The following is an 18,679-nucleotide window of genomic DNA, read 5'->3' on the forward strand; positions in this document are numbered from 1 at the left end:
CTAGGGTGAAGCTGCCCTAACTGCCATAATCCAAGGAGACTTCAACCATAACATTCTAGGCCCAGGCCCAGTACCCAGGAAGGAGAGATGTCTCAGCCACAGCTGCCCAGAGAGGACAGGCACTCTATACCCTTCTGTACCCATCCCATGACTTTAGACCAACCCCAAAAAACACTCATGTCTTTTATCTTTTATTTTCTTACAAAAAGCCTTCATTCATATCATCGTTTGTCTTAAAAAAAAAAAAAAAAAAAGTCCTTGTCACTGAGTTTGAAAAACATCTTCCCAGCATAAATGGGAAAGGATCTCTTATAAATATACTTTAAAAACTAAAACAGAAGCAAATCCACACATTTCCATGGCATCTTCCTTTCCAGTTTCCTGTGTTCCTGTGCTTCTGGGGCAAGGCTAGAGCTACAGGGCTGTCCCTGCCTGCTTCCTCTAGGGGCTTCCTTCACTGGCCCCTAGGTCTTTGGGCTGGAGGCCTGGCCTGTGTTACCAGCACACAGCAGGGCCACCACACTCCACATTGCACACTGCAAAATGGGCAGACACTGACCTCCCAGTCTCATGCCCTCAGGCTCATGGTTGTTAGAGCTTGTCACCTGGGTTGTAGTAGCTCATAGGTGAGACCAAGACCCAGAGAGGGATAGGTTCTGACTGTGGTCACAGAGCCCCTGCATGTGTCCCTGTGGTAAGTACTGAGAACTTGTGTGGCAGCAGGAAGGTTGTAACTGAGAGCCTGTCCCTCTACCTTCTCCATCAATCGCATGCTTAGATGTACGGCTTAGCAGGGAGGGGCCCCTGGAGGCTGGGCCCTTGGTAGCCCATGAGTGGCACCTCATACTCAGGCCCATCTGGCTGAGTTTCCCTACCTACCTCATTTGTCTTCCGGCCTGGCTCCAAGGGGGTCTTCACCCCCTCTAGCTCCAGGGGCCCAGCCCCTGGTCCTACCTGCCCTTTTCCCTGAGCCACAACTGCTGCCCGCCCCCGTCGTACACAGTAGGCTGCCCCCATGGCAGCTAGAGCAACCAGGAGCACAGCGGCCAGTGCAGGTGCAATGAGGAGTGGCAGATTGCCTTCTTGGGCTTGGGTGACTGGGGCATGGTTAGAGAGGACAGCTGGGGGTGTTCGGGCCTCCCCACAAGCCTCCCTTCCCTCAGGCACCAGCCCAATGCCCAAGGGCATAACACAGATGGAATAGGTAGAGTTGGGCTTCAGCTGGGTGACTGTGTACTCTGCAAGTGAGGCCGGCAGCCGCAGGGTCACTAGCCGCTTGTCAGGGCCAGACAAGTTGCGGTAGGTGAGGCGGAGACTCCTGAGTTGCATCGCATTGCCCTGCAGGTAGCGTTGTAGCCCCACATGCAGGGAGGTGGGACTCACTGGTTCAATGCCAAGTGGCAGAGGCTGGGGGGGACCTGGTGTGTCTGGTATGGGGCTGGGCCGTGTTTCCTGTCCCACGTGGCTCTCACAATATAGGCCTATGAAGCCCTCGGGGCAAAGGCACTCTAGGTGGTGCCTTGCCCCCAGGTGACAAGTGCCCCCATTAAGGCAGGTGGAAACTGGGCAGTCCTGGGGCCACAGAGCAGGCCCCATTGTTGGTGGGGCAGTGGATGATGGACTGGGGGCCTCAGTGGCTGGCTCTGTGGGGCTCGGCCAAGTGGGAGCTGAGCTGGAAGACAAGAGTGTAGGTTCCTCCACCTTGGGCCTTGTGGTGGGCACTGTAGGCGTGGTAGTGGTAGCCGGGCAGCCAAAGTCAGCATAGTCAAGCTCTAGCAGCAGCTGGCCAGCATTCTTTGGTGGGAAGTGACAACGTGTCTCCTCAGGGCTGGCTAGTGTGATATGGCTCTCACGCACCCAGGGGCCAAACCAACTCAAAGGGCACACACAGTTGAAGGGATTGCGGGCAGCCGTTAAGAGCCGCAGGCGGGGGAAGAGGCCTGAGAATTCACTGGGCAGGGCCTGCAGGCTCAGGTTGCTAAGGTCCAGCTCCTGCAGAGCAGCTAAGCCAGCCAGGTCCTCAGGCCGAAGCTGGGCAATTCGGGTGTTGCCAGCCAGCCTCAAACGTGTCAGGCTCCGCAAGCCTCGAATCACAGGGGGTACGTGCTCCAGCTGGTTGTCAGACACATCTAGATCATGGAGGTTTCGCAGCCGGGCAAACAGACCCTCATCTAACTGCTGCAGCCCTAGACCAGCCAGCCTCAGAGCCTCCATATTGGTGGCATCTAGGATGCCTGGGTCCAGGGCTAGGAGACTGTTGTGGCTTAGGTCAAGCAGCAGTAGGCAGGGCAAGCGCAGTGGAGGCAGCACCCTCAGCTCATTGTCCTGCAGCTTGAGTTCTAGGAGGTGGTCAAGGGCATCAAAGGCACCTGGCTGGATGTGGCGGATGCGGTTCTTTCCTAGGTAGAGGCGTTCAAGGCGCTGCAGACCACGGAAGGTCTCGTTGGTGATCTCACGAAGCTTGTTGGAAGTCAGGTCTAGGTTGCTGAGATTGGCGAGTGGCTGGAAGATGCCACCAGGGAGACTAATAATCTGGTTCTGCGATAGATCCAGGAGCTGCAAGCCTGGCAGGCTGGCCAAACTGCCCACATCCAGTGTGGTAATGCCATTCTCAAAGACATACAGGTCTGTGGTGTCAGGTGGCACGTCCTGGGGTAGTGTGGTCCCCTGGCGGGCAGTGCAGAAGACTGTCTTTGGCTGGTTGCACTGGCAGCCAGATGGGCAGCCCTGTACACTGGACTCCAGGATCAGCAGCAGGAGTGGCAGTAGAAGTGGCAACAATAGACTCCTGGAGCACATCTTCTGTCCCTGGAAGTAGAAAAATCCAAGTCAGGATTTAGAGGGTGGCTTTGGCCCGAAAAGACCAGAAGGGAATTCTTGAGTCTCTGGCCCCAAATGTAGAACCTAGAAGTTATGAGTCAGATCCCCAGTGCCCCCAGCCCAATTCCTCGTCCTGCCCTGTCACCCCCTCACCACATGACCTTAGGATGTTGGCTGTGACAAGTACCCGGTGGGCTGATGCATATAGAAGCTAGCACAAGAACTGACAACCACTAAGTACTCAGTGATCTTAACTGCTTCCTCCTTCTGAACCTCAGGGCCTCCTGCCTCTGCCTAGCCAAGTCCTCTGGCTGCCTGTGGTAGACAGGGAAGAGGGAAGAGTTGTGGGTCCTGAAGCAGCAGCTCCTCCCTGCAGTGTCTGGGAGAGATGGATGGGCAAGAGGCCCAGCGCGTAAGCAGAGAAGCTGGCTGCCCCTGGCCCTGGCCCCTGCACCACACTCTGTATCCCTCCCTCCTTGCAGTGAGGAGAGACCGCAGCAGGAAGACTTCACATGGAAACTATGGGATCGGTGTTTTTCCACTTGTGCAGTCAGACCTGCCCAGGATGGGGGCTGCAGACCGCCAGGATGTGGCCAGCAGGATGGTTTTTAGAGGACGGGTGGAGGCTGACTGTAGCCCTTGGCAGGTGTCCCCTTGTCCTGGAGTGGGGTGGGGCAGAGTAGGGAGGCAGGAAAACTGCCTCTTCAGATCCCCCCACCTCCTGAACATGAAGAACTAGAGATGAGGGGTACCAAGAGGCTGTGCCAAGCTAGATGGGTGACTCAGGGTTAACCCCCCCCACACACACACACATACACAATTCTCAGGTTCTCTTCTGGGCTGGGCACTGAGAGAGCAATAGCTATCCCCTCCCAGACAGTGGCCAGTGCTTCCCATGTTCCAGGACCTCCTCAGCATGAAATCACCTGTTTCCCAAGTGGCTACTTCAAGGAGAAGCTACTCTTTCCACTGCAGGGCAAGAGGAAAGAGGGCGCTTAAGGATGCCAGGAAGTCTGAGCTGTAGCTTAGAGTCTGCCCCTGAGAAGGAGCCACATTCTATAGATGCAGGTCCCCACAATGCAACAACCTGCAAGGGGTGGGAGGATTCACTGGAACTGCCCAAGACAATATGGATCCACCTTCCTCTGTACCCCACTTAGGCTTCTAGGAGAGCTAGGGGTTGTATCCAATCACAGCTCTCATCCTGGATGATCTCAGAGGTCCCTAAGCAGCCTGTCCCCAAGTGGCAGTCCTACCCAGTGACCTGTATCCCATCCCCCTCCAGGTGCCTGCTACTCACACAAGGGCCTTTTGTGCTATAGTCTGGCCCTCCCCTTCCCCCATGTGGCCAAGAAAGGTAACCCAACCCCCACCCAGCCAGCCTCTCTCTGCCCCACCACATTGGGCTGGAAGGAAGGGAACCATCCATGGGCTTCCCCTTGCCCAGGTGCATGGGACTGTGGAACTCACTGGTTAGCTCTAAGTGAAGGGAGAGACCCTGTCGTTTCTGGAGGCCCTGTCTGTCTGCAGTGTCTCTGCAGTGAAGTCATCCCCCTCCAGGAGTCTCTAGCCTAGACCCCCTCACTAACAGTGAAGAACATCCTCCAGAGGCCTTCCTGACCCATTGTGTGCCCTCCACAGTGAACTCTGGGAACCTGCCAGTGATAACACTGCCATATGCCTCTGCTCCATGGTCTCCAGCACCCTGGTAATATATATCTGCTGAATGAACTGCCTTGGCAGGGACTCACCCTAGGCCTCAGATGAAGCAGGTACCCAAAGGAGGCCTCAGGTGTCCCTGGGCCTACTGGCATGTATACCGTGGGGGCTCTGCATCTAATGACGTAAGTCCTGTGTGTTATACCCCCAGCTCTCCCCTCACTAATTAAGGTGATGAGGGCTTGGCATCCAGGTGTGGGCTTCAGGTAACCACGCCCACTCCATGTCTATGTTGGGAGTGTGGTCCCTTCTAGCAGTGCCAGGCAGAGCTCAGACAGAAGGGGACCCTACATATAGCCAGCCTGTCCACACTTCTTTCAGCTCCCCAGAGGTCTCATATAAAATCATAGTTAAGAGTTCTCACTTTAGGCAGGCAACCCTATGCTCAGAGGTATACAAGCAGTGAGTCCACTAATGGCAGTTCTATACTCAGTATTTCAGTTTCACTTTTGTCCTGGACTGCTCTGGGTTGTGGAGGGTGGTTTTGAGCTCACTTTGTAGCCCATGCTGATCTTGAACTCACAAGAATCTTCCTGCCTCAGCCTTGTGAGGCACGGGCAGTACTTTAGTGCAGTATCCAGGCTGGCCACATAGTGGGGAAGTGCTCCCCACTCTGCTCTGAGGGGGACCAGCTGTGGATTCTGGGCTTCCTAATCTGCTGAGCTTTAAATCAACAATCATTAAAAAAGGCAGGGAGGGAGGGACACTATGGGTCTGTTGCCTGCAGTATGGCTATATGGTTGGTAAGTAACAAGCTATGGAATGTAAGTTGGTGGAATGTAAGTTGGTCAGGATAGGAGGGCCCAGGTCCTGGGCCAAGGAAACTGGCAGGCAGTAGCTAACTTGCTTCCTATTTCTCAGGATACAGAGGTGAGCTCCTTCTCCTGAGCTCTGCCTCAAACTGACCTACTAAGGCAGTAATTGATGCTAGGACTTTGGAAAACTACTCAGTTTGCAAGCTGCAGTCTGGTGGCCGGGGGCTCCACTGGGGGTTTTCTGGCACCAACAGAAGATTGAGCAGCCCCAGTAGGGAACCTGAGAGGACAAAGAGGTTACCTTGGAAAGGATGCAGCAGTATGTAGAGCATTAAGTTTAGGCCCAAGTTCAAACCTTTGTTGACTATGATCCTTAGTTACTTACAGAGGTGGCATAGTAGCTCTGCCCCTAACCCTATCCTCAGAGTTGTTTTCTCTTGTTCTGTTTGTTTTCAAGCAGGTAGGTTTTTTTAAAAAACACATTCTGGAATCTGGGTTTGGATGCATGCCTCTCCTGTGTGCAAGTGGGAGTGGGGTGGGAGCTTATTGTAGGGTTCACCACTGTGCTGTGTTATCTGGTGAGTAGAGCAGCTCTGAAAGGAGCAGAATCTGTGCTTTGATATCTGATCCAGAGCTGCATCAGGGGCAGGGGATCCTTTCCTTTACAAAGAGGATAAGGAGTATCGTGGAGCAACCTTGGGCTTTTTTTTAACCTGATGTCTCTTCTCCCCCTCCACCAAGAAAGGAAACATTTATTTAGATTATAGTTTGTGGAGCTTTCAGTCCATACTTGGCTGGCTCCAAGGCACAGTGGGACATGGCAAAGGGCAACAGTTCAAGGTGGCAGAAGACAGCAAAAGCAGCAAGAGCAAAAATGTAGGAGAGCCAGTCCTGAGCTATAAAGGGGATAGAAGTAGAAAGGCAATAGCCAGGTGTAGGGCTTCCCTGCTCCCCCTGATACTTCTGTCCATAGTGTGGTGGACAGAGGCTAGAGTCAGAGGGCTAGGCTCTCTAGTGCCCAGCAGCCAGGACTGATGTCCAGGTTTGACTCCCAGGGTTTTCAGCTGCTGCTGACCTCCTGACATGTACCCACTTCAATTCCTATTGGTCATAGCACCCACTGCTTGGGAGATTCAGTATATACTTAAAAGTACTTGCCATGTGGTTGGTAAACATTAGCTGCTGAGAGTGTTACCCACAAACCTGGAGTCCTGTCTACCTTATGGGCTTGGAGGCCACCGAGGAGAGAGACTCTATGCCACCTTCATACCAACAGAGGCCCTGGGTCCAGAGGCAAGGCTCCCCTCCACTCTGGCTGGGGTGGAGTGTCCTGTTCTAGAAAGGGGTGTGGGGGGTGAGCTGTCCTTTGGCCATCTTTCTACAGCTTATGACCTCTGGGAGGGGCTCTATGAGTAAGAAAAACTAAGGACATTCATCATCACAGCTCTCAGAGGACCCAGAGCGCCCCTCCACCCTGAGTGTGCAACACACTTGTGGGCACCCACTTGTGGATCAGGCAGGAACAGGTAAGTAGTTAAGAAAGAACCTAGGTACCTGGGCGATCACATCAGTCCTGCGGCTGGTACATCTCATGCTCTTGGGGAAAGCCATGAGCCCAGCTGGGTGGAGGATAACTTGGAAAGACACAAACAAATGGACAGAGCCCACACACTTTTTCCTGTGTCAGGCACTTAGTAGTAGATATGGGGGTGGGTGCTGTGGGTCTAACCCTGTGGCTCTGGACCTCTGGCTCCGGGTGCTGGCCTGCCTGCGCTCTACATTGCTGGCCAGGCCTGGCAGCAGCCCAGCCCCAAAAGTCTGCCAACCCCCCAGGCAGGCGGGACTGTGCTGGCGGCCAGAATAGCTGGCTCCAGTTTCACTGACGTGTCCAGGGAGGCTCAGAGCCTGGGTTGGGTCCACCCTATCTCCCCTTCCCAGGAACATAGCAACCCATGGCTCAGCAGGGCAGAGAAGAACGTGTGTGTCTGTTTGTCCTAGGTCCCTACACAAAAGGAAGAGGCGTGAGGCTTCAGGTTCCTCTAAGAGTCTGCTCCTTCTGCCTGATTTGTGACCTCCATATGTAACCCCAGGGTTTTTTTTACCTAAGTGCAGGTCAGGATCACCCAGGAAGCTTTTAAAAAATCCTGACAACTTGGGCTCCACCCAATAAAAAGACCAATTAAGAACTTACGGAGGGCTGGTGAGATGGCTCAGTGGTCTAAAGCACCTACTTAGAACAAGCTTAGCAAAGCACAGGGACCGCGGTTCAATCCCCCAGCACCACATGCCAGCCAGCCTCACCCCCTGGTGGGCTGAGCTGGCCACACACACATAAATAAATAAAAAAATAAATAAATAAATAAAATTAAAAAAAAAAAAAAAAAAAACTTATGGAAGGGAAGTCCACGCAGAGCTGTATTTTGGAAAAGCTCCCTATGGGAGTTTTCTGCATAGTCAGAAGATTGCGAAGGGGACAACCAGAACATTCAGTTCATCCACCTATCCAGGAAGGGACTTCTAGATCTCAGAGCAGCTTTGGACTGGCTGGCAGCTGTCCTCCACCTAAGGAGGTTGGCGTGGCCCCAGGTGGGTGTCTTTAGTGGCATTGTGGGTGACTTGGCAGCCACTAGACCTGTCAGTCCAGGCCTAAAACTAGTCTCTGGCTCAAGTGAGCCCTCAGGGTGGCAGGACATGCCATCTCAGTCAGGAGAGGTTCTACCTGTTGGGCAAGAACACCTGTGGCCCTAGGAGCTATATGGTGGCTGTAGCCCAACTAAAAATGGGCCAGTCCAAATGCCATTGTCGGCACGTGGCAAGTGTGATGCTACTGGGACTGGGCCCAGACACGAGGCCTCTTCCCCGCCCTGTCCCTACCCAGGGTCAAACATCCATAGAGTAAGCATTTAACCCTGCAATTAACCCTGATCTTGCCAGAACACCTTAGTCATCAAGGGAGTCATCCAAGCCCAGGGGTCTGAGAAATTAGTGGCCCAAAAAGAGGTCTAACCCTTCTCACTCTCCCACCCACCAAGCCCTAGTGCCACCAGTAATCAGGCTTTTGGCCAATCTGTGGCACAAGGGGCCCTTCTTGGGGTCTGTAGTCTAGTTAATGGAAAGATGGGCCCTGGTCACTGAGTTACTCTATTTCCTCTTCTATCACAGCTACCCAGCAGCTTGGGGCTCAGGGCCAGGAAAGGCCCCTGCCCGCCAGACCCCTTCTCAATACAGGCCTCCTCTCTCCTTAATGAAATCTCTCAGGCAGCCTCTAGGAATGTCAGAGGCTTGCTGCATTCCCCAAGAGAAGCCTGGTGCGGGGCCATCTCCAACCCGACTAGAACTGGCCCCTTGCCTGCCCCCACCCCCCAAAACCAAGGTGGCCAGGGAGCCTCCTCCAGCCTCCTCACACCCTGGGAGGCTGGAATGAGGAAAAGCGGGGGAGGCCTGTGGGCCTGCCTGCCTGAGGGGTTGGGGAAGGCAACCCGGCTGACTGTGGAATGTAGAAGCCGATAAAAGGAAGGAGGCTGAGCTTGTGGCCCTCCCCAGTGCACAGATTTTCCTAAAGTACCCCTGCATGAACGAAAACACAGCCTACTGCAGTCATGCTCTGAGACACACAGCCAGGACAGACACACACTGCGTTGCACGCCCACGCACACACCCTCCCCTTTCCTGGTCTCCAAGAACTCATGTAAATTCCATAGCTGTGAGGGGAGCTGGTTTTCTTGGCAACACTGAGCCTTGGGCTCCCCAGTCCCAGGAGGGGTTCTGAGAAGGACCAATGGCCAGGGATGGCTCTGTGGGCAAGGCTGCTCTCTGCTCACTGAGAGGGACTGGCTGGCTGGGCTACTGAGGTGGAAGCCCCTTCCTGGGCCCAGCTGGGATCCCACTTTTGTGTTCCTAGGGCTGCATAGTCCAGAATAGGGCCCACCTATCACAGCCTCTAACTAAGGATTAGCTTTCCTTACCTGCATCCTGTGTCAACTCCACCAGGGCTGTGAGTACCTAGGGGGCAGTCAGTAATCAAAGCTAGAACTATGGGCCATCTTCTGCCAGAGACACTGTCTAGGCAGTGTCTAAGGGGCTCCTTGTGCTGAATTCCATTTCCAAAGCCTGGAGAGAATAGTGTCATCTGGACACCAGTCCCCCACCCCCAACTGACCCTCTGGACCCACAGGTCTCAGGTAGTTGTTCCAATATGCCAACCATTCTGACTCCAAGAGGCTGGGGGAGGTGGGGACAGTTAGTGCCCAGGCTCCTGGGGCTGGCACATATGCTTCTGGGTCCTTCCTCCCTCCCTGGACTAGATAATGGTCTGGAGAGAATCCAGCTGGACTGCTCATTACCAGAGCCCTCTTCCTGCCTCTGACACTCTGTTTACAGAAGCTCTGGGGGCTGATTCCCTTGGGAGAAGTCAGTAAACTCAGGGGACTACTCTCCCATCCCCCCAGCCTCTACTGCTCTGCTGGACTGTGCCAACAGCTGGACCCATGCTAGACTTTACTGTCCACTGAGCTGGCTCTAATGGAGTTTGCTTGGAGGGCACCAGTTAAGCCTCCCCTCTCAGTCCTCAACACCCAAAGCCCAGGCTAACAGAAAGGGACCTTTTGATCTAGTCCCTAGTCCTGGAGGCATTTGGCCTGAGCAGAAGGGGTTTCCATCCTGGCCTTTCTCTGAATCCTCACTTAGTATGTAAGGTGGTCGGGGGACACATAGACTCTTAGGGCCTCTTCTACCCTGCAGACTCTACCTCTGGGCCCCGGGGGGGGGGTGTTCAAGAACCCTGATGTGGTAACTGTTAAAACAGGAATGAAGCAGAATAGTTGGCACCAATCAGCTGACTTGCCAGTGACCACAGGGGACCACAGCAGGCCCCAGTGCTGCTAGCCCAGGGACACAAAGCACTAGGCTGGCTCCAGGCCATGGGGTTCGAAGCCCAAGTAAAGCCCCTTCCCTGGCAGAAGCAGATACACCTGGAGCCTTAATGGGCCTAGCAGACCAATGTCCATCCCCTCCCACCCTAAATCCTTCCCCAGGGCTGCATGTCTAGCCCCAAGCTCTGCCAGGGGTAACAAGGCCCAGAGACCCTAGGCAGCTGGTTTGCACTGGGGCACAGGACTGTCTGACCCTAGGAGAGAAAAGTAACCAAAGACTACATCTGGGACAGTGCCTGAAAGGGGTTTGATTCATAAAACTGGTCATGCCGGAGGGCCCAGCCGTGGGAGGAGGAAGCGAGGGAGGGGGGTGTTTATTTTGTCTGCTTGCAACCTCCTCGACCAGTGAGCCATGTACACACACGAACACTGGCCAGCTATGGAGCTGGAGGCACCCAGGACGCTGAGAAGGGGTATAGAGTGGCCGTACGCCTGGTGGGCCCAGGTGACCATGCAAGTGTACGTGTGCACGACGAGTATACTCGGCCTCCCTGATGCCCCCACCGACAGAGTCCCCCCACCCCAAAACCCGGTCAATACTCACTGGGAGGCAGCGGCGATTGTTGAGGGGGCCGGGCCGCGCGGGGCAGGCCCGGCTTCAGTCTTTCCCGGCGGCTGGCTAGGTCAGAAGGCGTCGTCGTAGTCTCCCGCCTCTGGCTTGGGCTCCGGAGTCTGCTGGGGTGGGCGGGTCTCACTTTAAGAGCCGAGGGGCGGGGTTGCTGCCCATTGGCCAGGGTGGGGCCATCAGAGACCCGCCCCCTCCCACTGACGGGGGTCATTGGGCTGCGATGCCCTAGTCTTCACCCTGCCACCGCCCTGACCTCGCAGGAGTCAATCCGTACCTGCCTCTAGTTTGCTTTGTGACAGTGACCAGTTCCTGCTGTTCACGTAAAAAGCAAATGTTGAGTGACACCAAGAATCACAGCCAGATTTCTGAGACGTTAGCCAGGTGACAAACCCAAGAAGATTCCCCCAGGACCTGTTGAAACCTGGAGAGGTGGGGCTGGCACAGTGGGGGCCTGTGCAGTGTGAGGGCTTAGTCCTCATGACCATATCAGCAGACCAGAGGGAAAGATTTTTCGAGAAATTCCCAAATCCAGAGTTTTGGGTGAAATTTCTCAATGTGTTATTGTTGGTAGCTAATCCCAATTTCAGAATCTTGAGCAGGCCACACAAAGCCCTCCAAAGAGCCTCCTAAGCCCAGCAAGGTGGCCCACGCCTGTAATCAGAGCACTAGGGAGGCTGAAGCAGAAGGATCACAGGGAGTTCAAGGCCAGCCTGGGCTACATAGTGAAAGTGTGTCTTAAGAGAAAAAAAAAAAAAAAAGAGAGAGAGAAAAAAAGACCATTGTGACTACAGCAACCGACCCTGACTTTGAGGTCCTGGTGGCCACAGCAGCCTTAGGGGATTAACATCCCGGGACCTCTACATGTTAGGAAGGACTGAGACACAGGAAGGGAAGGCCCCCTACTTACTTGACAGCTTCAGACCCCGAACCTTACAACAGTAGGTGGAGCCTGGGCTTCAATTGACAGTATTCCTTCACTGGGCAGGAAGGGTCCAGTGACTGGCTGGACCAGAAAATTCCCCTGCCTCTGAGGATTCCAGGAAAGTGCTCTGCCCTCCTCCCCCTCTGTATTTGTGGTCAGAGTCATGCCTAACTTCCAGAGTCTCTGGACACCCGCATCTCCTCCTGCTCGGCTTCTGACCAGGGCCTTTGTCTGGGCCATTTTGAGTCTTTAGGGGGTCCAAAGGCTCTTCTCAAAAGCAGGGCCATACCAGCTAGGGACTTTGTAGTCTCTGGAGGATTCTTCCTCTGGAGACAAGATGACCCCTGTGTCCAGCTGTCAGGGGCTAAACAGGATCTGGCTGAGACAATCACCTTCTAGATGCCCCCTTTTAGCTCTTTGGCCTCTTCAGGGTCCATTCCCCAGGCCAGGAAGGATTCTGCACCCCCAACTTTCTTGGGTCATGGATATAGGACACAGCTATAAACTTCTGTTCCTGGACAGAGCTGGCCTGGTTATGTTTTGTTTGGCCCATGTGGCAGTTTAAAAACTTTGAAGCCATAGCCAGTACGGAAAGATCAGGTGGTTTCACGTTAAAATGGGGCTTCCCAACTAACTTTGAACAGGAAATCTCAGCTGATGCCAAATGGCAGCTGCCTTCTCCAGCCAAGGCTTAGTCTCGTGGGTCATCCCTTCCCTTATACCTCCATTTTTCATGGCTGGCTCTTCATTCACTTGAGTTTCCTGGCTGGCTCAGAAGGATTTAGGTTGTCAGTCCATGTCTTGTATGACCTCTGGTCAGACTGTTTCTATGCTTCTTTCCTTCAGTTTTGTGTCCTTTTGAGCTCTTTGGGGGTATCCCCAGATGCCCAAGGGAAAAGGTTGTCCAAAAGATTCTAGTTTGATCTTCCCCAAGAATCAGGACTTTCTGATAGCCTTGAAGTCCTTTGCGTCTGTGGCCAATTCTCACCGATGGACAAAGACTCCTTGCACTGCCTCAAGTGACCACCCCTGCCTCATCTAATGCCCTCAGCTTACATAGGTCCCCATACACCCAGAGGATCACAGGCAGCTTCTAGGAGACCACAGTTTGCCCAACCTTTCCTTGCTGCTTTCAAGGTGCCACCCCAGTCAGAGACCCTGTAAGGAGAGGGAACCGGTGTGTATGGGCAAGCTTGTCCCCAGGGTCTGGTTTGAATTAGGGGCAATGTCAAGCTGTCTGACAGTGGAAAGGAGCCTAAAGCAGGGAAGATGAGTGGAGGAAGAACTAGAGGAGGAGGTTCAGCACTTTGCACTCCAGTCCTTCCACCTGTGCTCTCATGGGTGCATTAGACCTGGTACCATGATTAGAGACCCAAAACCCCTTTTTCAACTCATTTGGTGCCATCATATTGGGGCCTGGGCTGGAGGGTAGGGCAGATCTGGGCTCTTGACCTTCTATGACTTTGGGCCCAGGGATTGATCAGAGTTCTTCAGGGTAACACCAGGGGCTGTGGAGTGGGAGAGGCACTGAGGGTACCATCTGTGGCCTTCCTCCATGTTGGGGCTCACCTACATTCTAAATCAAGATGGGGTGGGGAGACCCAGGTCAGTCTTATTTATGGGGCCTAAGGTCAACACTGGCTAACCCTTGGTGTTGGGTGTCATGACCCTATTTCCCAGCCTGTGCTGTACTGTGGACAGCAAGATGCTCCTGTCAGACAGAGCTGTCCAGGTAGCTCTGCTTGAGGCAAAGAGGACTGGCCTGGCCTGTTGGAGGAGCCAGCCCTGCCTACTATGACTTCCTGCCCCATGTCCTGAGTCAGTGGGCAGGAGCCAACAGGCAACAGGGCAGGGACAAGGGAGGCCAGCCCAGGGCTTTTCAGGAGATAGGTTTAGAGCATAGCTGAGCCATCACTACCTCAGTGGACCCCTAGGCCTCTTCCTCTGTCTCGCTTAGGCAGCCGGAGTACCATAGGGGCTCCTACTGAGCCAATTTGTTCTCAGCCTCTGCCTGGAAGTCACTTGTTACCACTCATTCCCACTCCCAATCTGTTCCCATATCAGCTTCAATCAAAATATGCTACTAGCTTTTTTATGCTAATCTCTCATTAGAAGTAGAACTCCCCTCCTGCTGCTAGGCCTTTGCCATCAGGCTTTGCTCACCCTAGCCTGAGCCTTAGCTCATTCCCCTTCCCCAGGCCTGTAGGTTCCTATCCCTCAAACGGCCTTTTACCCATCTGCCTCAGGACCCTTCACACCCTGCTTTTGCTGACTGGAAGTCCTGCTCTGTGATGTGTTTTATTTCTGCCTAACATTGGAATCAGAAAAAATACCCTCTCCAATCACTCAGCCTAGGTCAGATTGCCCTGTTACCTCTCTAGGTCTTTAGAGGACCTTTCCTTCATGTGTTGGACTGTAGAGTTGTGTGTCAGCTTCTTGCACTAGAGAGTGAGCTCCTTGAGGACAAGGGGTCTCTCGTACTCAATCTTGTCACACCTGTAGGCTGCGCTGAAGGCTGGGGTCAAATTAAGTCATTCAAGGAATAAGTGATCATGAATGAATGAGTGGATAAAGCCTTGTGGGTGCTACTAAAGGAGACCTGATGCTGACCCTACTGGTGTGAGCACCAGTATGGGCACAGCCAGGTCACCCACTTCTGTCTCCACTCACCACTTCCACCACAGCTAGAAGTGGTCAGACCAGGTTGAAAAGGGCAGTACTCACTGCCAGCCAAACATAATTAGGGGCCTGTGTTACAAATGACCAGCTCAGGGGATTCCAGGAAATTGTGGAAGCACCCAGGGCCCCACCCAGCTTCCTGGCCCACTCTGCAGCTCCTAACAAGATAGGAAGAGGGGTAGGTCAAGCAACTGGTGCTCACCAGATGAGGAGGCTGGGCCCCTTGTTGCCTGGGTAAGCAATGGAGGCAGCTGCCACAGCTGAGTGACCTGGGACCACACAGGGATGGGGAACTGTTCCAGAGTGTCAGGATGGAGGTCCAAGCACAGGGGTCCCTAGCAAGAAACCAAGACCAGAAGCCAGAAACAGAAGGCACCCTTCCAGATTCTCCTGGGTGCCCCCCTCAAATGCTGTGGGGCTAGAAGGCAGAATTGATAGGTCTATAGAGCTGTAAAGGGGCTCCCACAGAGAAAGAGGTAGTAGTGGCAGACAGCTGACTGAGGCAGAGCCTGGTGCAGAGACAAGGGCTCTAAGGGCTTCTAGCCTATTCTCTGCAGTCCTAGCTGCCATGTCCTCCTAATATGGCCACCCCCTCAGGAACAGGGGGAGCAGGAACATCATACTGACTAGCTTGGACTATAGACCTGAGGTCAGTATGGAAGGCCTAAAGCTGTGGGAGCTGCTCTGCCCAGGTTTCTGGCTCACATTTGGGCATGAGGATTCTGAGTTGGCACAGATAGTGATCTGAGAAGATATCTTGGAGCTCCAGAACATTGGGGGAGACAGACCAGGTGTCACCACACTAAACCACCAAGTTAGAGCACCAGGGGTGGGCTCTACTGAGCACTAGGTGGAACTGGGCCAGCACTACCCCCTACTTCCTGCCATTACTGCCTGATGTCTAGGCTGGCTGAGGAAGGAGACAATATATGTGGGGTCTTCAGAAGAGCCTATATAGACATTGAGCCTGAGATCCTCAGTGGACAAGCTCAGCACAAGTCTATAGGGAGGTCTGGGGAAATGGCTCAGTAGAATAAGCGCTTCCCTGGCAAGTGCAAGGGCCTGAGTTCAATGCCCTGTTCTGAGTTCAATCCCCGGTTCTGAAAAAAAACAAAAAACAAAAAACAAACAAACAAACAAAAAAACCCAGCCTATAGAGAAGCAGGTGAAGGACTGGGGTTGTGTGTGGCATGTGGACAGCACAGAAAGAAGAGGGGGAGGATTCTAGGAGACTGGGCTAATGCAGCTAGAGTGACTAAGTGGCTCTTGGTCACTATGGCACCTTCCAAGTCCCAATTTAGGTTAACTAGAAACACATCACTCCTGCTGCCCCTTACTTATCCTACCAACCCACTGGCCCTCTGTCTGCAGGTCTCTGATGCCCCTGCTGGACCCAGACTCTGGGCTCCTGGTCCTGGCAGGAAAGGTGAGTAAAAAACTGGACTTCAACTCATGTTCACCCAAAGTTGGGCCCCTGCATGTGTCTTTGTTGTTCCCCAAAAAAGGAATAACTAGAACAGTATACTCCACTGTCAAGGATATTTTCTTTTAAGATGATGTGATCCTTGACAAAGTTGCCCTCAAGGGGATAACACCAGTAATACAGCAGTGTTGAGACTTCTTCAGTGTACCATAAATGCTGACATACTCCCCTGATGCTCACCTTGCAAGATGAAAATGGGCAACTGAAGCAGAGGCTGCTAAGAGCTCAGTGTAGTACCTAGCATGTGGTGGTGCTCCAGGACAGCACCATGGTTCTGTGGCTCTGGTGCCTGGGAAAGAACAGGTGGTAGAGAGGAAGTTGGCACTAGAACTCAACCACCAGGATGTGGTCAGTGAGTGACGTTCAGGCTGGACTTTTTTCAGGGTGAAAGTCAGCTATACTGTTACGAGGTGACCCTGGAGCAGCCAGCACTAAGCCCAGGTGAGCCCTGTTCCCTTCAGTTTTCCCTCTCCTTTTAGCCTCTTTTCCTGATGTTTTTCCATATTGACCTTGACAGTGACTCAGTGCATCATGGAGAATGTGCTTCGAGGTGCAGCCCTTGTGCCCCGACGAGCACTAACTGTTATGGGCTGTGAGGTACTCCGTGTCCTGCAGCTGAGTGATACAGCCATTGTACCCATCAGCCACCATGTGCCTCGGAAGGTGAGGCAGCCCTGAATGAGGGCTGTGGTCCTGGGGGATCTCAGGCCTCGCTGACCTGCCTCTCTATCACCAGACCGTGGAGTTCCATGAGGACCTATTCCCAGACACAGTTGGCTGTATACCTGTCTCCAGCCCCTCCACCTGGTGGGCCGGGAGCAATCAGCAGGTAGGGCTGGTTGTTCCCGGCTGGCACCATCAGTTCCTCAAAATCCTCAGTGGGGCATTCTGTGGGCCCTTCCACCAACCCCTGAACCTCAACCCTTTTATGCACACCCCTATGTAGGTCCCTTCCCACCTGGCAGATTGCACCCCCTACTGGCATCCCTATACCCTCATTGCCTCAGCTGCCAGCCTCCCCACAGGTGCAGAAGATCAGCCTCAACCCTTCATGCCAGCCCCATCCCAGCTTCATTTCCTGTCTGGTGCCCCCCACGGAAACTCCCCCTGACAAAACCCAGCCTGCAGAGACATCAGAGGCCAACACAGACCCAAGTGTAAGTACAAGCTGCCCCCACTCATGACTAATGGGACACTACAGTAGGTACCTGGGTGAAACTAAATGTAAGCTTGTATGGCCACCTGTCAGATGCTCTTTATGGGCTTTTCTATCACCAAGCATAACAATGGCTTGGGATATAGCTCAGTGGTAGAGTGCTTGCCCAGCATACACAAGTCCCTAGGTTCAATAACCCAGTACCACAAAAAAAGAAAGAAAAGAAAAGAAAGAGTGCCCACCAGATAGCTCAGCAGATTAAAGTGCCTGCTTTGGCAGATGCAGGGACTAGGGTTCAATCCCCAGTGTGCAGTGCCTGCTCCGTCCTTGAGGCGTGCTGAGAGGGTGATTGAGACCGAGTGTGATGGTGCACACCTGTAATCCCAGCACTTGGGAGGCTGAAAACAGAAGAATCACTACAAGTCTGATCTGTGTAATGAGACCCTATAGATCCTGTACTAAATACTTAAAAAAAGAAAGAAAGAAAAAGTCAGATATGGTGTTGTAATTTCAACACTTGGGAGGCTGAGGCAGGAGGCAGACTTCCACAAATTCAAAGCCAGCCTGGGCCACATAGTGAATCTAGGCCAGGCTGTACCACACAGTGAGATCCTGTCTCAAAATGACAGACAGGAATACTCACAGCATAATTTTGAACAAACACCAAGGAAGTAAAACTTTGCACATAAAGATTAGATTTCTGGGGCTGGGGAGATAGCTTAGCAGCTTAAGCACCTGCCTGGCAAGTGCAAGGTACCAAGTTTGACCCCTTGTACTAGGAAAGAAAAAAAAAAAAAAAAAAAAAGACTAGATTTCTGGCTTTTTTGAAACATCAGCAGCTCTAACTCACTTGTCACAGACCCCTAATGAAGCCAGGACCCAGGGCCTACTCCCTACTGTCCTGTGACCAACAGCCCAACCTTTCTTTTTTTAAATTTTGTGTGTGTGTGTGTGTGTGTGTGTGTGTGTGTGGCCAGCTCAGCCCACCAGGGGGCAGGGCTGGCTGGCATGTGGTGCTGGGGGATTGAACCGCGGTCCCTGTGCTTTGCTGAGCTTGCTCTAAGTTGGTGCTTTAGACCACTGAGCCATCTCACCAGCCCATCAACCCACTTTCTTGCTCTGTTATCCAGCCCTGTTTTCCCCAACCATTATCTGTACTCACAATGGAGTTCATACCCAGCTCATGGTCCCATAGCCTAGAGAGGCCCAGAGTGGTGGTCCTGGAGTTTGCCCAGTGTGTCCTCTCTCTGGCCAGTATGCCCAAGGGCATGCTGATTGACCCAGATCTTTCTCCCCAGGAGGGCTTTTCTTCTCCTCCAAGCTTACTGACATCACCGTCTACACCCTCCAGCTCGGGGGCCTCACTCTCCAGTACCAGTGGCATTGGCACCAGCCCCAGTCAGAAGTCACTGCAGAGTCTTCTAGGTAAGGCAGTCAGGAAAATGACCCTGTCTATCCCACCCCTGGCTAGTCACCTCTGTCCCCTAGTCCTGGACTTTGCCAGATAGCTCAGTTGTTTAAAGCATTCCTTGGGCAAATGCAGTCAGGTGTATAGGACCGCAGTTCAATTCCCAGCTCCAGAAGCTGCACCAAACCTGCCCTTAAGGCAGCATGAAGTAGCCAAAAAACAAAAACAAAAACAAAAA

General features: G+C 53.3%; 2 protein-coding genes across 3 annotated transcripts in view; one reads left to right on the top strand and one right to left on the bottom strand.

Annotated features, from left to right (window-relative positions):
* Window positions 1-18,679, top strand: part of Coro7 (coronin 7) — a 77,251-nt gene that overhangs the window by 50,554 nt on the left and 8,018 nt on the right. For both annotated transcript variants that reach the window (XM_023711772.1, XM_023711773.1), the window contains exons 10-15: window positions 15,766-15,820; window positions 16,261-16,318; window positions 16,395-16,540; window positions 16,614-16,706; window positions 16,903-17,034; window positions 18,332-18,458. In XM_023711772.1, coding sequence (XP_023567540.1) covers window positions 15,766-15,820; window positions 16,261-16,318; window positions 16,395-16,540; window positions 16,614-16,706; window positions 16,903-17,034; window positions 18,332-18,458 — 611 coding nt within the window. The remainder of the gene's footprint in view (window positions 1-15,765; window positions 15,821-16,260; window positions 16,319-16,394; window positions 16,541-16,613; window positions 16,707-16,902; window positions 17,035-18,331; window positions 18,459-18,679) is intronic.
* Window positions 232-10,877, bottom strand: Vasn (vasorin). Its single transcript, XM_004627812.2, has 2 exons — window positions 10,770-10,877; window positions 232-2,808 (listed from the first exon to the last, which is right to left on the bottom strand). The coding sequence occupies exon 2, from the start codon at window positions 2,797-2,799 to the stop codon at window positions 775-777; it is 2,025 nt and encodes a 674-aa protein (XP_004627869.1). The 5' UTR covers window positions 2,800-2,808; window positions 10,770-10,877; the 3' UTR covers window positions 232-774.

This window comes from Octodon degus, unplaced genomic scaffold (genome assembly GCF_000260255.1).
Source record: "Octodon degus isolate 3935 unplaced genomic scaffold, OctDeg1.0 scaffold00021, whole genome shotgun sequence".
NCBI lineage: Eukaryota > Metazoa > Chordata > Mammalia > Rodentia > Octodontidae > Octodon > Octodon degus.